Raw genomic sequence first — 16,196 nt, 5'->3', positions numbered from 1 at the left:
TAAGAACTCTTTTTACTCTAATTATACGGCAATTGTGTTTCAGAAGTCCTTCTTAGAGAATTGGGACAAAAAGTCAAACTTTGGCGTAAGGAGCGAGGTATTGAGAAGGGGGTAAACCCATTCATTTACAGATAATTTCTGTTCGTTTTAAGTTTTAATATTGCACCATACTTGCAGTTAAAGAAAAACCTATTTTTTCATTTAATATTGTAAATAGAAGAGACACAAGTAAGGAACGTCCGTGGCCGAGTGGTTAACGCGCCGAACTCACGAGCGAAGGGTCGCTGGTTCGAATCTCGGTGGTGCCGACCGTTTGGTTTAGGACGAGGGTTAGTGGCGTTTCCCCGTAAGACAAGCCAAAAGTCCACCCAGCTTCAAATGGGTACCTAGAGAAATCTAGGGAAAAGCACGGGAAAGCGTCGGATGGCTTGCCCCCAACCACGCATTGCACCCCGGCCGAGGGCAGAGAATCAGGAGATCGGCACCTGCGCTACGCGAACCCTAATCGGTTTGCATGCGAAAGTTTGCTTTTGTTTGCTTGCAAGTAAGGAACCGTGACTCATACAGTATTTAGGTTATCTAGATCCATACCCATACTCTTCCAGCGAAATGCAATTAAAACATTAGTAGATTTGTATTGATTAGTAGATTTATCTTAATACACCATGAGACATTTTATGTACAAAACATTATTTTATCACTTAAATTGTGAAAAACTTAACGCGCACCAAGAAACATCCTCGTAGGATCTCAATTGAATCCGCAACTTAATGGACGGGATTCATAAGTACAACGCAAGCATGCTCTGTCGAGTGTTAGGGTCTAAAATTATATTGTTACCTGTAAAGATGCTATTAACACCAAAAAAGGTCATTAGCCTGGCAGGAACTCAATAGACACACGCCTCTAGGCAACGATACCATTAGCACATGAGAGATATTTTGTTAATTAGTATTACTACATATACGTTTTAACTCGTAGTTAACGTTTGTAAAGGCTAGTAGCTAGCGACCACAGAAGATATTTTAGATTCTTCAAAAATGGTATATGCGAAGAAGAGAGGCTGCTAAGGACACAGGTTCTAAAAAATTTCGATATGGTTACGATTATTCATGATTTCTCAAATAATTTGTCTTTATTTATTTGTCCCCCTCCCCTCAAAATAAGTTTCTGCATAATTGCCTGGCTCGAAAACAATTCTTAGCCTGAATTTTGCAAGAGATGAATAAAAAAAAAAAAAAAAAAAAAAAACGGTTTGCTTTTCAATTTACCTGTATTCAGTCCGTAGCCTCCTCCGGAGCCATAACTTGATCCATACTGACTTCCAGCAACAACTGGTCTTCTATTACCTATGAATAAATGGGATTGTGGTTAGCTGACTCCTGTGAAATTTTATATTTTCCCAGGGCTATACAACTTAAAACGCCATACCTCCATCGCGGTGTTTTGGAGCTTATTGGTATTAAATAAAAAAAAAACAAGTTTTTTTAAATGAAAGTAAGGAGCAACATTGAAACTTAAAACGAACAGAAATTACTCCGTATATGAAAGGGGATTTTCCTCCTCAACGCCCCGCTCTTTACGCTAAAGTTTGACTCTTCCTTTTAGCTCTATTTTTAAAACAGTAAGAAACTTTATCGTAAGGAGCGGGGCGTTGAGGAGGAAAAGCTCCTTTCAAGTACGGAGTAATTTCTGTTCGTTTAAGTTTTAATGTTGCTCCTTACTTTCATTTAAAAAAAAATACATTTTTTTTTTATTTAATACATTAGAGAGTGGTAATCACTTTGAGATACATTGAAAACCTCATTCCTAATGCTCTCCTGCATTCCTAATGCTCTCCTGGTCAAAATCGAATATTGAAAAGAAAAGAATAATGAAAATTATTTTGACATGATTATGTGTTAGTGTGATTATTCTCATTGTAAGATTTTCTTAACAGCAACGATATAGAAAAAATGAATATTACCGAGTTTTATCCAAGCATAACTTATTTTCGTATAATTACTTTCATGTATTAGTATACCGATATACCAAAATTAATATTTCGCTCGAATAACTAATGTTAATTATAAAACAAGATAAACTTTTTTTTTTAATTTAATTTCTGGACGTTTTTGATTTAATGCATGTTTTGATCTTGGCTCTCCGCATGTAAATAATTAAAACGAATTTTGCATATTAATTAATTGCAATTAACCGGAAGATTTTGAGAAAAAAAGAGCGAGGGAGGAGACTTAGTTGCCCTCCAATTTTTTGATTGTTTAAAAAGCAACTAGAACTTTTAATTTTGTACAAACATTTTAATTGGTAAAAAATATACGTAACTTACGAATTAATTTACGTAACGAAATTCTATATTTGTATATTTTTATTGCGTGTATGAGGGGGTTCAACCCTCATCGATACCTTGCTCTTTACCCTAAAGCTTAAATTTTGTCCCAATTCCTTAAGAATGAACTCTGAATCACAAAGGTCGTAGAATAAATAGTTGAAATTACTAAAAATACTTTAGCGTAAAGAGTGAGGTATAACGAGGAGGTAAACTCCTCATATACGTAATAATTTTTGTTCGTTTTAAGTTTTAATGCTGCTCCTTACTTTCAGTAGAAAAAACTTTTCATATTTATTTTTTCATTGTTTTTTCAGATAATGATAGAAAATCCTGCGCCCCTTTCATTGAAATTCTCTACCCCCATGAAAAGTTTCTCCATGGAAATAACCTCCCACGTAACCCCCCCTCAAATATCCCCCTAAACAAAAATAATCCCCCTGAAAACGTCTGTACACTTCCCAGTAACCATTACTATATGTAAATTAAACAAAAAAAAACAAGTTTTTTTTTTAAATGAAAGTAAGGAGCGACATTAAAACTTAAAACGAACAAAAATTACTCCATATATGAAAGGGGCTTTTCCTCGTCAACGCCCCGCTCTTTACACTAAAGTTTGACTCTTTCTCTTAACTCTAATTTTAAAACAGTAATAAAAAATAGCGTAAAGAGCGGGACGGAGGAGGAAAAGCCCCTTTCATATACGAAGTAATGTTGGTTCGTTTTAAGTTTTAATGTTGCTGCTTACTTTCATTAAAAAAAAACTTGTTTTGTTGTTGTTTAATTTCTGGACGTTTTTTGATTAATGCATTTTTTTTTTTATCTTGGCTCTCCACGCATAAATAATTAAAACGAAATTTGCATATTAATTTTTTGGGGGCTAAATGGCTTTTTCATAGTTTTAATCAGAAGATTTTGAAAAAAAAGGAGCGAGAGAGGAGGCTTAGTTGCCCTCCAATTTTTTGATTACTTAAAAAGGCAACTATAACTTTTAATTTTTTACGAACGTTTTCACAAGTAAAAAATATACGTAACTTACAAATTAACTTACGTAGCGAACTTCTATATTCGTGTGCTTTCATTACGTATATGAGGGGGCTCACCCCTCGTCGATACCTCGCTCTTTACACTAAAGCTTAAATTTTGTCCTAATTCCTTAAGAATGACCCCTGAATCACAAAGTCTGTAGAATAAATAGTTGAAATTACTAAAAATACTTTAGCGTAAAGAGCGAGGTATTACGAGGAAATAAACCCCTCATATGCGTAATAATTTCTTTTCGTTTTTAGTCTTAATGCTGCTCCTCACTTTCAGTGCAAAAAACTTTTCATATTCATTTTTTCATTGTTCTTTTTTAAATAATGCTAGAAAATCCTGCGCCCCCTCCATTGAAAGTCTCTTCCCCAATAAAACGTTCCTCCATTGAAAGATCCTCCCACGTAACCCCCCCTTCAACTCTCCCTCCAAACCAAAAAAATCCCCCTGAAAACGTCTGTACACTTCCCAGTAACCATTACTATATGTAAACACAGGTCAAAGTTTGTAACTTGCAGTCCGTCCCATGGCGACTGCGGGGGAGTAAGTCGTCCCCAAAGACATAGTTATTAGGTTTTTCGACTATGGTGAATAAAATGGCTATCTCAGAATTTTGATTCTGGACTTTGAGGAAAAAATGAGCGTGGGAGGGGGCCTAGGTGCCCTCCAATTTTTTGGTCACTTAAAAAGGGCACTAAAACTTTTAATTTCCGTAAGAATGAGCCCTTTTGCGACATTTTAGAACCACTGAGTCAATACGATCACCCCTGGGGGAAAAAAAAGATAGAAAACAAATAAACACGCATCTGTGATTTGTCTTCTGGCAAAAAATGCTAAATTCCACATTTTTGTCAATAGGGGCTTGAAACTTCTACAGTAAAGTTCTCTGATACGCTGAATCTGATGGTGTGATTTTAGTTAAGATCGTATGACTTTTATGGGATATTTCCCCCTATTTTCTAAAATGGGGCACATCTTCTCAGGCTCGTAACTTTTGATGGGTAAGACTAATCTTGATGAAACTTATATATTTAAAATCAGCATTAGGATGCTATTCTTTTGATGTAACTATTGGCATAAAAATTCCATTTTTTAGAGTTTTGGTTACTATTGAGCCGGTGACTTTTGGGAAAATGAGCGTGGGAGGGGGCCTAGGTGCCCTCCAATTTTTTTGGTCACTTAAAAAGGTCACTAGAACTTTTAATTTCCGTTAAATTGAGAGCCCTCTCGCGACATTTTAGGACCAATCAGTCGATATGATCACCTCTGGAAAAAAAACAACAACAAAAAAAAAAAAAAAAAAAAAAAACAAATAAACACGGATCCGTGACGTGTCTTCTGGCAAAAAATACAAAATTCCACATTTTTGTAGATAGGAGCTTGAAACTTCTACAGGAAAGTTCTCTGATACGCTGAATCTGATGGTGTGATTTTCGTTATGATTGTATGACTTTTAGTGGGTGTATCCTCCTATTGTCTGAAATGAGACAAATTTTCTCGGGCTCATAAATTTTGATGGGTATAACTGATCTTGATGAAACTTATATATTAAATATCAGCATTAAAATGCAATTCTTTGATTTAACTATTGGTATCAAGATTCCACTTTTGAGAGTTTCGGTTACTATTGAGCTGGGTCACTCCTTACTACAGTTCGTTATCATGAACTGTTCGATAATTTGGACTGACCAAAACTTTAGCTTTAGGTACAAATATAAAAGAAAATTGGGGGCTACTCCCTCTTCGTCACTTGAAATATATCAGGGAACATTATTTTTTTGCCACCACGCGTGACACACTGTTGCCATGCCACTTCTCCTTGCGAAGCGCTTGCCTCTGCCATATTCTTGGCACATGGAACTGCTTTCATGCTTGGCATGTGCCATAGGCTTTGCACGATTTCTGAAAGTGGACGACCGCTCGAAAAGAAATTAAGGAAGATCAATTGCTTTAACTGGTTCCCTCTCGACAACTCTGTCAGGTGAATGGTCGCTTAAGTAATTATGATCTCGTTATTAACCATCTTACGTCACCATGTCAAGAACCTGTACATAATTAACAAGACTCGTGCAATATGATGAGATAAAAGTAGTCATTGCGACGAAGAAGTAACGGGATTTTTGATGGTTTTTTTTTTCAAGCAGTAATGTCAATGATGCTTAAAAACTCAAATAATTGCATGTAATCCTGTAGGTACGGCTCTTTAATTATCTATATTATTGGCACAGCCTCAATACTAGGACATGAGCAAAATACATTTATTTAGCTATTTCATAGACTTACTATTACTGCTTATTATTTACTATATATTATTTACTCTTTTCCTTGAAAGGCAATATATCTCCCAAAAGTTTGGTTCTAAGTTTAGTCTAATGTTGGTATTACCGGAACAATTGTTTGGGGTCATGAAACTATTGTTACGAGATGCATCTTGACTTTTTGGACATCTTTTCTTTCATGCAAAACTACCGCAAACTCAGCGTTATTGAGTTATTATATATTTGCACATTAGGGGGGGGGTCAACGTATCTAATATATGCTATGCTTCACCCCCCCCTAATGTGCAAATATATAGCACAAATTTGCTTCGAAACTATTACAGATTCGCGATTTCAAATATCCGATCAACCAAAACAGAAATGATTGGAATTCTATATGTGTAAATACAAGAATATTTGGGCCAGAATAACTCCATAAAGGTGAGTGTGCGGTAGTTTTGCGAGAGAGAAAAGATGTTCACAAAGTCGAAATTCATCTATTAACAATAGTTTCACGACCCCAAACAATTGTTCCGGTAATACCTACATTGACCCTAAGTTTTGACTATTTTAGATTATTTTAAGATTTTACTTAATTTTGACGGTTAAAAAAAATTTCAAAAAGGTTTCAAATATTTTGTATTTAATTTATAGTTTGAATTTGAAGGTATGTCTTTGGTAGTTTTTGCTTAGTTTAACTCGAATTTCATCATTTTCTTAAAGAGACTCTGCAATAGGTATTACATAACTAGACTTTGAAATAGTTTACTATCAAGTACAATAATGAACTATGAAGTAGCAGAAGCAGGGAGTGTCAATTGAGAGTAGGGGCGTAAAACCCTCCCCAGGCTGGAGATAATATAAGTATATGACCACTCGAATAAGCCAGTATGGGGAAATCAATGTGAGAAGTTCCGAATCTGAACGTAAAACTAACGGAAGTCCTTGAATGTTCTTGGTCTTTTGTAGAAATGTTTCTTCTCTAAATTCATTCAGGTCGTCGCGGTCTTGTTTTACATCGTATGTCTTCATAACAAAGCGTTTCACATCATGTACTTGGAGTTCTCTCACTTGGGAAGGTGTGTTTGTCAGTTCAAGGAAAGTCTCCGTCAATCCCGACATATTTTGCCAAGTCACAAGCAGCAGGTGATTTGAGGTAAAGGTAAAAAAAAGTAAAGGATACGGCATTAGACTTTACAGTCCTTACTGACGGTGCTGATCTCCGTTTCGTGGCCCTTCAGCCAGGAAGTGCAATGGGGGGCTGGGGGCCAACCATCCTGTGCTTTCGCACACCCTTCCTATGATTTGAGGTTTCACATCTTGTAAACGCGTAGAAGAACGAAAGTGCCTGTAATTTCGTCAATTGAACTATTTCTTCAATGGGAACGTGCTTTAGGTTGGTACCGACACCAAACGCAGTAAATAGTTCAGATACTCCAATGCAATCAAAGAATGAGGTCGCAATCACAATCAAGTCTGTAACCACCTTCGTATGAGTATCGGAGTATCGACGCATATCCTTGAAAAACTGCGTCACAAGCGTGAAGAAAAAGGGGGGGGGGAGGTCAGCCTCTTCGGATAAGGTTCTGCTCATCAAATGCCTGGTTAGCTATGCACGTGTTTGCAGTAGTGATATATGCTCGTTTTGACGCTGGAGACCTTTTCACAACAGCAACGGGCAGCCGGTTAATCAAGTTTTTTTTTGCCTCTGTCATACTTCATCTGCAGAACGTGCCCTAGCTATCTCCTCCTTTGTTTCATTGTAGCACTAAAAACCAGGATTGAACCACGTTTTTCGTACAGCCTACTGTTTGAAATACGGTCAGTCAGCCGGGTACCCAGAATATTCCGTAAGGAATTTGTCTAGAAAACATCTAGCGAATCTCTATCCACTTTTCTGAAAGCCCATGCTTCAGAGCCATATTTGACCACTATGATCTGTTCACCTTCCGATATTCTAATCTTCGTTTTTAGACTTATCTTCATATTCTTCCAAAAAAATTTTTACTGTTAAAAACACCCTGAGCCTTGGGTTTTCTCCCACCATCTTTACTAATAATACTACCAAGGCCAGTGGAGCTGCCCACCTGAACAATAGTTTTGTCGCTAAATATCTCCTTTTCATCTTCTTTTATTCTTAGCCTTAGTGACTTTATCTTATTAATATTAACTTTCAAACCTATTTTAGGTCCCTGAACTCGCAAGACACCATCAGTAACTTCACAATTTTTTTTTTATTATTCCATCCATCTTCCACATTGTCGAATTTTAAACTCTCAAGCTTAATATTCAACTGTTCCTGGAAGGTTTCTCTCAAACTCTCATCCTGGAGTCTACCAACATCATAACTTTCAATGCCAATTTTCAATGTCAATTCTTGTCAATTTTAAACTCTCAAGCTTAGTATTCAACTGTTCCTCTCAAATGGTTTCTCTCAAATTGTCAAAAGGTTTCTCTCAAGTTCTCATCCTGGAGTCTACCAACATCATAACTTTCAATGTCAATTCTTGTCAATTTTAAACTCTCAAGCTTAGTATTCAACTTTTCCTGGAAGAGTTCTCTCAAATTCTCATCCTGGAGTCTACCAACATCATAACTTTCTGGGAGGTAGTTACCCTTCCAAAATTTCAGCTTTAAATCACTACTTAAGACACTACTAGATGGTGATCTTTACTTTTAACATCAATAACAGCACTCCTATATACCCTAGTATCTTGTATCAATCCTGCCAGTCTTCAGTTTACTAGAGCATAATCAATAAGGTATGTTGTCTTACCATCACGTAAATACCATGTCAATTTATGGGCCATTTAATGACCAAACACCGTATAGATTGTAACTAGATTGTTATACCTACAAAATTGCAAAAGTCTTTGGCCATTACTGTTTTTTTTCCCAGATCAAATTTACTTAGGCTAAGATACCATCTATCCCTATTTCTACCAGCCTGGGCATTAAAATCTTTTAGTAAAAACACCACATTTCTTCCTGGGACCCTGTCTATTTGCTCTTGCAACTGTAAGTAAAATTCATCCGGGTCACTAATATCTCTGTCAGTTGGTTCAACAGGAGTATATATGACTATAACTGATATCCTGATGTTTTTAGACATAAAATGAGCAATTCGTATTCAAATATTAATTCCTTGCCAGGCTAAACAAGACTTTGCAGCTTCCTTATTCATCATGAGCCCTAATCCGTGTCTGTGTACTTCATCATTTCTGCCAGAGTAAATATATTCTATATCATCTAATTCCCTGCTTCTTACCCTAGGCTGTGAGTGTCCGAAACTCCTAATTAGGAATTTGGGAAATTTAGGCAACAAAATTCGCTTTTTTTCCCTAGCTTCTGTTTTCAGAGTTCTGGTAACTATTTTCCCGGTCAGTCTTTACCTACAGCTCATTACCCCAAATTGGCAAAGCACAATGCTCTTACCATATCTGACATTGATTTCTTCTGCTTCTTGTGGTTTTTCATTAGAAACTTTCTTTTCTTCGATCTTTTCATCAAATGTCACAACATCCCGTCTCGCTCTTTCATTTGGCTTTGCTAAAATTGGAAAAAAAACATCTGTAGATACTCTACGACTTGACTTTGGATATACGGTGGTTTCGTAATCTTTTGGGAGGGCAAGTCGGCAAGATGAAAAAAGGTATATTTTTAACCCACATATACGAAAATTCTTCTAAAAAAGACATTTGAAGCCACCTTGTTAGAGGGGAATTCCCCTTTTTACTCTAAGCACAGATAGGGTCAATGAATTATGCGGACGTGAACATAAATTTGCATTTTTTTTCTCCAAATATCTTTGCTTTCAATTTTGAATTTTAAATAGTAGTTAGGGTTAATCTTCTTGGTAGCTTCATGATGTTTTTTCTGTATAAAGTAAAATAGCCCAAAAGACAACGGAGGGCACTGCGCAAAAAAATTGCTTTTTGAGCAAAATTATATAGGCCACGTGGAAAGCCATATGTAAAGCATTGCTCCAATATTTGTGAAAAGAAATTGAAAGTGAACATCGTAGTCCCTTAATCCCTTGTAACTAATTATTATATTACTTTGTTTTTTAACTGTTTTAACTGTTTTTTGAATTTTAACTGTTTTTAATAATTGTTTTATTGTTTTATATGTAAATTGTTTAATTGTAAAAATTGTTTTAGATAATAATTATAGTTATTATGATTATTATATATTATTACAATTTTTTATTATATATTTTATTATATTTATTTTATTTATATTTTAGATTTTATTTATTATTATAGATTTTATTTTATAGTATAGATTTATACTATATAATAAAAAAATAATTAAATAATCAATATAATAAAAAATGTAATATATAATAAAAACTATATAATAAAAAAAGAATAATATAATAAAATAATATAGATTTATTATTTTATTTTACAATATAGATTTTATATTATAGATTTTATGTTATCATTAGATTGTATTTATTATTGCATATTTATTATAAGTATTTAATATAATTGTTATATTACTTCATTATTACTTTGTTGCATTCAACCTAGTTCCAACTAATTGGCTTTTATTTTAGCCTGAGTTATACTGAATTATTACAAATGTATTGGGATTTATTATTGATTCTAATTAAAGGAGTAAAAACAGAGTTAAATATATAATCTGAATTATAATTAAAACAGAATATTTGCAGTTTTTAAATCAAAATTTTAAAGAAAAACAGTCTCAGAGTAATTGAAAATAGTATTAAATCTCTCGAACAGAATTCTGCGTGCGTGCCTTTACGTTTTAAACTGTTTACAATGGCTTCAATTGGAGAGGGGGGCAAGGACCTGTGTTTTCTAGATTCTTAGTCAAGCCCCTAGATTTGAAAATTACCTTTTTGGGCGTATCTTTCATGTAAAATTACTTATTTGGCATTTTCATTGAAAAAACGTAAAAGAAACTACAAGCCTCCCCCCAATTCTTGTGAATTTACGCCACTTTTTAAATAAATAAAAAGGGGGTGAGCTCGAGTATCACCCTAGAGATGGTTCTACAAGTACTACCTTCCAAAGAAAGTAAAATTACTACACCGATTCTCTATTTAAAAAAAAAAATCTATGTCAGTTTCTTATAAAGATTCAAACTCTAACTTTCTTTAACAATAATTTAGTTTTAAATATTAGTGGTAGGGTTACCTGATAAACACGACTTTGATAAATCTTCAGACCCGCATGCATGAAACTACCCGGCTCGTAAGGAGCGACCCGGCTCAATAGTAACCAAAACTCTAAAAAATGGAATTTTGATACCAGTAGCTACATCAAAAGAATCGCATTTTAATGCTGGTTTTAAATATAAAAGTTTCATCAAGTTTAGTCTTACCCATCATTGTTACGAGCCTGAGAAAATTTGCGTTATTTTAGAAAATAGGGGGAAACACCCCCTAAAAGTCATAGAATCTTAACGAAAATCACACCATCAGATTCAGCGTATCAGATAACCCTACTGTAGAAGTTTCGAGCTCCTATCTACAAAAATGTGGAATTTTGCATTTTTTGCCACAAGGCAGATCACGGATGCGTGTTTATTTGTTTTTTTGTTTTTTTTTTCCCAGGGGTGATCGTATCGACCCAGTTGTCCTTGAGTGTTGCAAGAGGGCTCATTCTAACGGAAATGAAAAGTTCTAGTGCCCTTTTTAAGTTACCAAAAAAATTGGAGGGCACCTAGGCCCCTCCCACGCTAATTATTTTCCCAAAGTCAACGGATAAAAATTCTGAGATAGCCATTTTATTCAGTGTAGTCGAAAAACCTTATAACTATGTCTTTGGGGACGAATTACTCCCCCACAGTCCCCGTGGGAGGGGCAACAAGTTACAAACTTTGACCTGTGCTTACATATAGTAATGGTTATTGGGAAGTATACAGGCGTTTTCAGGAGGATTTTTTGGTTGGGGGGAGGGGTTGAGAAGAGAAGGATATGCTGGGGGAACTTTCCATCGAGAATTTGTCACAGGAGAAGAAAATTTCCATGAAGGGAGAGCAGGATTTACTAGCATTATTAAAAAAAAAAAACAATTAAAAAATAAATGTGAAAAAGCTTTTTCAGCTGGATGTAAGGAACAGCAATAAAACTTAAAACAAACAGAAATTATTACCCATATGAGGGGCTCACCTCCTTCTAATACCTCGCTTTTTACGCTAAAGTATTTTTAGTAATTTCAACTATTTATTCTACGGCTTTTGTTATTCAGGGGTCATTCTTAATGAATTGGGATAAAATTTAAGCTTTAGTGTAAAGAGCGAGGTACTGACGATGGGGCGAATCCCCTCATATATGTAATAAAAACATGAGAATACAAAAGTTCTTTACGTAAGCTAATTTATAAGTTACGTAAATCTTTTACCAATAAAAATATTCGTAAAAAATTAAAAGTTCTAGTTGCTTTTTTAATTAACCAAAAAATCGGAGGGCAACTAGGCTTCGTCCCCCGCTCTTTTTTTCTCAAAATCATTCGATCAAAATTACGAGAAAGCTATTTAGCAAAAAAAAAAAAAATGCAAATTTCGTTTTGATTATTCCTCTGCGGAGAGCCAAAATCAAAACATGCATTGATTCAAAAACGTTCAGAAATTAAATAAAAAAAAAAAAAAATGTTTTTTTAACTGGAAGTAAGGAGCGACATTAAAACTTAAAACGCACAGAAATTACTTCGTATATCAAAGAGGCTGCTACCTCATCAACGCCCCGCTCTTTACGCTAAAATTTTTTACTGTTTTAAAAAGAAGAATTGAGAGAAAGAGTCAAACTTTAGCGTAAAGAACGGGGCGTTGATGAGGTAACAGCCTCTTTCATATACGAAGTAATTTCTGTGCGTTTTAAGCTTTAATGTCGCTCCTTACTTCCAGTAAAAAAAAACTTGTTTTTTTTATTTAATGTTATAAAACTATGATGTTAAATTTTTTGGTATATATATAGCGGTTGGTCAATCCTGAAGGAATTAGGTTAAACGAATAAAAGTTGTTTTATTAGGTATTTATTTTATCCTGTTTCTAAATATTGTGGCGGCTTTCTTGAAAATGCGCCGCATCCCTCCTAATGGTCTTGCAAATAGCCCTAATGATCCCTTTTTCCATTAAATAAATCTAGTTTACATCATAAGCTCTTTCTTTAACTTTTTTTGGGGGGTAAATTCTTTTACTTACAGATTATTGAGATAGTAAGAAATAGACGTACCTGCGGAACTAGAATTCCGTCTTGAATCAAAATATAACATTCATTTACTTGATAAGTTTACTTTTACAACCCCTCCCCCCTAAATGTGAAATATATACCCTAGATTGTAAATATACACCGACTTCTAATATATCGTTTCGATAAACCGTTAAATCAATTTGAAGAAAAAGTTATACATGTAAAATTTATCATGTATAAGATTTGACCAATCAGGGTATAAATTTGACCAATAAAGGAGGAGGGAAGAAAATTAAATTTCAGATGAAAATTAATGTCAGAATGGAATCAAGGATGAAATTTTGATTCTAAGGGCTAGTCTATTCCTTAGCCATCTCGATAATACGTGAATCGTAAAATTTACCAGTTTTTCGCCAATCTCGGCTCATTGAAAATTAGCTTCGCCTTAGTGAGAAATTAAATAAAAAAACACGAGTTTTTTTAACTGAAAGTAAGGAGCGACATTAAAACTTAAAACGAACAGAAATTACTCCGTATATGAAATGGGTTGTCCCCTCCGCAATCCCTCGCTCTTTGCGCTAAAGTTTTTAATTGTTTTAAAAAGTAGAATTGTGGCAAAGAGTCAAACTTTAGCGTAAAGAGCGAGGGATTGCGGAGGGGACAACCCATTTCATATACGGAGTAATTTCTGTTCGTTTTAAGTTTTAATGTCGCTCCTTACTTTCAGTTAAAAAAACTAGTGTTTTTTTATTTAATTTCTGAACGTTTTTGAGTTAATGCATGTTTGATTTTGGCTCTCCGCACATAAATTATTGAAATGAAATTAGTATTTTAATTTTTTTTTGCTAAATGGCTTTCTCTTAGTTTTGATCAGACCATTTTGAGAAATAAGGGGTGGGGAAGGAGGCCTAGCTGCCCTCCAGTTTTTCGGTTACTTAAAAGGCTACTAGAACTTTTAATTTTTAACGAACGTTTTTATTAGTAAAAAACATACGTAACTTAAAAATTAACTTACGTAACAAACTTTTATATTCTTATATTTTTATTATGTGTACGAGGAGGTTTGTACTCTCGTTACTACCTCGCTCTTTACACTAAATCGTAAGTTTTGTCCCAATTCTTTAAGAATGACCCCTGAATCAAAAAGGCCGTAGAATAAATAGTTGAAATTACTAAAAATATTTTAGCATAAAGAGCCAGGTATTTATCTCCTCCTAAATACCTCGCTCTTTATGCTAAAGTATTTTTAGAACCCCTCATATGCGTAATAATCTCTGTTCGTTTTAAATTTCAATGCTATTCCTTGCTTTCAATTGAAAAAACGTTTTCAGGTTTATTTTTTCATTGTTTTTTTATTGTAATGCTAGAAAATCCTGCGCCCTTTTCATTGAATTTTTCTTCCCCCATGACATATTCCTCCAAGAAAAGATCCTCCCACACAGCCCCCTCCCATCAACCCCACCCCCCAAACCAAAAAATTTCCCTGAAAACGTCTGTACAATTCCCAATAACCATTACTATATGTAAACACTGGTCAAAGTTTGTAACTTGCAGCCCCTCCCCCAGGGATTGTGGGGGAGTAAGTAATTCCCAAAGACATAGTTATTATGGTTTTCGACTATGCGGAACAAAATGGCTATCTCAAAATTTTAATCCGTTGACTTTTGGATAAAAATAGCGTGGGAGGGGGCCTAGGTGCCCTCTAATGTTTTTGATCACTTAAAAAGGGCACTAGAACTTTTCATTTCCGTAAGAATGAGCCCTCTTGCGACACTCTAAGACCACTTGGTCGATACGATGACCCCTGGGGAAAAGAAAGAAAAAAAAAAAACAAACAAATAAACACGCACCCGTGTTTTGTCTTCTGGCAAAAAATACGAAATTCCAGATTTTTTTAGATAGGAGCTTGAAATTTTTGCTATAGGGTTCTCTGATATGCCGAATGCGATGGTGTGATTTTCGTTAAGATTCTATGACATTTAAGGGATGTTTTCCCCTTTTTTCCAAAATAAGGCAAATTTTCTCAGGCTCTATCTTTTAGCATCAAAATTCCGTTTTTTAGAGTTCCGTTTACTATTGAGCCGGGTCGCTCCTTACTACAGTTCGTTACCACGAACTGTTTGAAAAGAAAATAATTCGGTATTTATGGGCTTCTGACATTATTACTCCTTTGCAGAAGTTAGGCTCAAAATTGGAAAAGGATTATATTTTTTCTCTGGGCCCCTTCCACCTCTTAGCTCGTTTATTTTCCCATTAGTTTTCACCTGTTTTCGCTTTATAGTTGTGTTATCTCTTAGCAGTTCTTTCGTTAGTTGAATTATGGTTGTGGTATATATGCTTTATCGCTCGTATAGTTGTGTGTGTTATTTTCAAATTATACTCCATAATAGAGAGGCTCCGAACACCCAGCATTGTATATTAAGCTCTGAATTTGACGTTTTTTCTAACGTGACCAGATTCGTCCTGCGCCCTTTTCATTGAATTTTTCTTCACCATGACATATTTCTCCAAGGAAAGATCCTCCCACATAGCCCTCTCCCCTCAACCCTACCCCCAAAACCAAAACAATCCCCCTGAAAACGTCTGTACACTTCCCAATAACCATTATTATATGTAAACACTGGTCGAAGTTTGTAACTTGCAGCCCCTTCCCCAGGGACTGTGGGGGAGTAATTCATCCCCAAAGACATAGTTATTATGATTTTCGACTATGTTGAACAAAATGGCTATCTCAAAATTTTGATCCGTTGACTTTGGGGAAAAAATGAGCGTGGGAGGGGGCCTAGATGCCCTCCAATTTTTTTGGTCACTTAAAAAGGGCACTAGAAATTTTCATTTCCGTTAGAATGAGCCCTCTTGCGACATTCTAGGACCACTTGGTCGATACGATGACCCCTGGGAAAAAAAAAACAAAAAGAAAAAAAAAAAAACAAACAAACAAACACGCACCCGTGATTTGTCTTCTGGCAAAAAATACAAAATTCCACATTTTTGTAGATAGGAGCTTGAAACTTCTACAGTAGGGTTCTCTGATACGGTGAATCTGATGGTCTTATTTTCGTTAAGATCCTACGACTTTTAGGGGATGTTTCCCCCTATTTTTCTAAATAAGGCAAATTTTCTCAGGCTCGTAACTTTTGATGGGTAAGACTAAACTTGATGAAACTTATATATTTAAAATCAGCATTAAAATGCGATTCTTTTGATGTAGCTATTGATATCAAAATTCAATTTTTTAGAGTTTTGGTTACTATTGAGCCGGATCGTTCCTTACTACAGTTCGTTACCACGAACTGTTTGAAAATGAATTGTGAATACGAATATTATTTGAAATGATTTAAAAGATCGATAACAATAGTCAGAAACAAGACATTTTGACTATTAGAAACGTGCCTTATTTCATTAAGCAAGA

At 35.0% G+C, this 16,196-nt stretch overlaps 1 protein-coding gene and 1 long non-coding RNA gene across 3 annotated transcripts in view; one reads left to right on the top strand and one right to left on the bottom strand.

The window, feature by feature from the left end:
* The window catches only part of LOC136026863 (uncharacterized), an 81,780-nt gene that overhangs the window by 16,301 nt on the left and 49,283 nt on the right, over positions 1-16,196 (top strand). The gene's annotated exons all lie outside the window — the stretch shown is intronic.
* Positions 1-16,196, bottom strand: part of LOC136026861 (uncharacterized) — a 47,479-nt gene that overhangs the window by 30,409 nt on the left and 874 nt on the right. For both annotated transcript variants that reach the window (XM_065703587.1, XM_065703586.1), the window contains exons 2-3: positions 9,058-9,171; positions 1,272-1,349 (exon numbers count right to left, since the gene is read on the bottom strand). In XM_065703587.1, the coding sequence (XP_065559659.1) occupies positions 1,272-1,349; positions 9,058-9,171 (192 nt within the window). The remainder of the gene's footprint in view (positions 1-1,271; positions 1,350-9,057; positions 9,172-16,196) is intronic.

This window comes from Artemia franciscana, chromosome 5 (assembly GCF_032884065.1).
Source record: "Artemia franciscana chromosome 5, ASM3288406v1, whole genome shotgun sequence".
Lineage (NCBI taxonomy): Eukaryota > Metazoa > Arthropoda > Branchiopoda > Anostraca > Artemiidae > Artemia > Artemia franciscana.
Note: the sequence above shows the minus strand (reverse complement) of the source record. Positions and strands in the feature narration are given on the sequence as shown.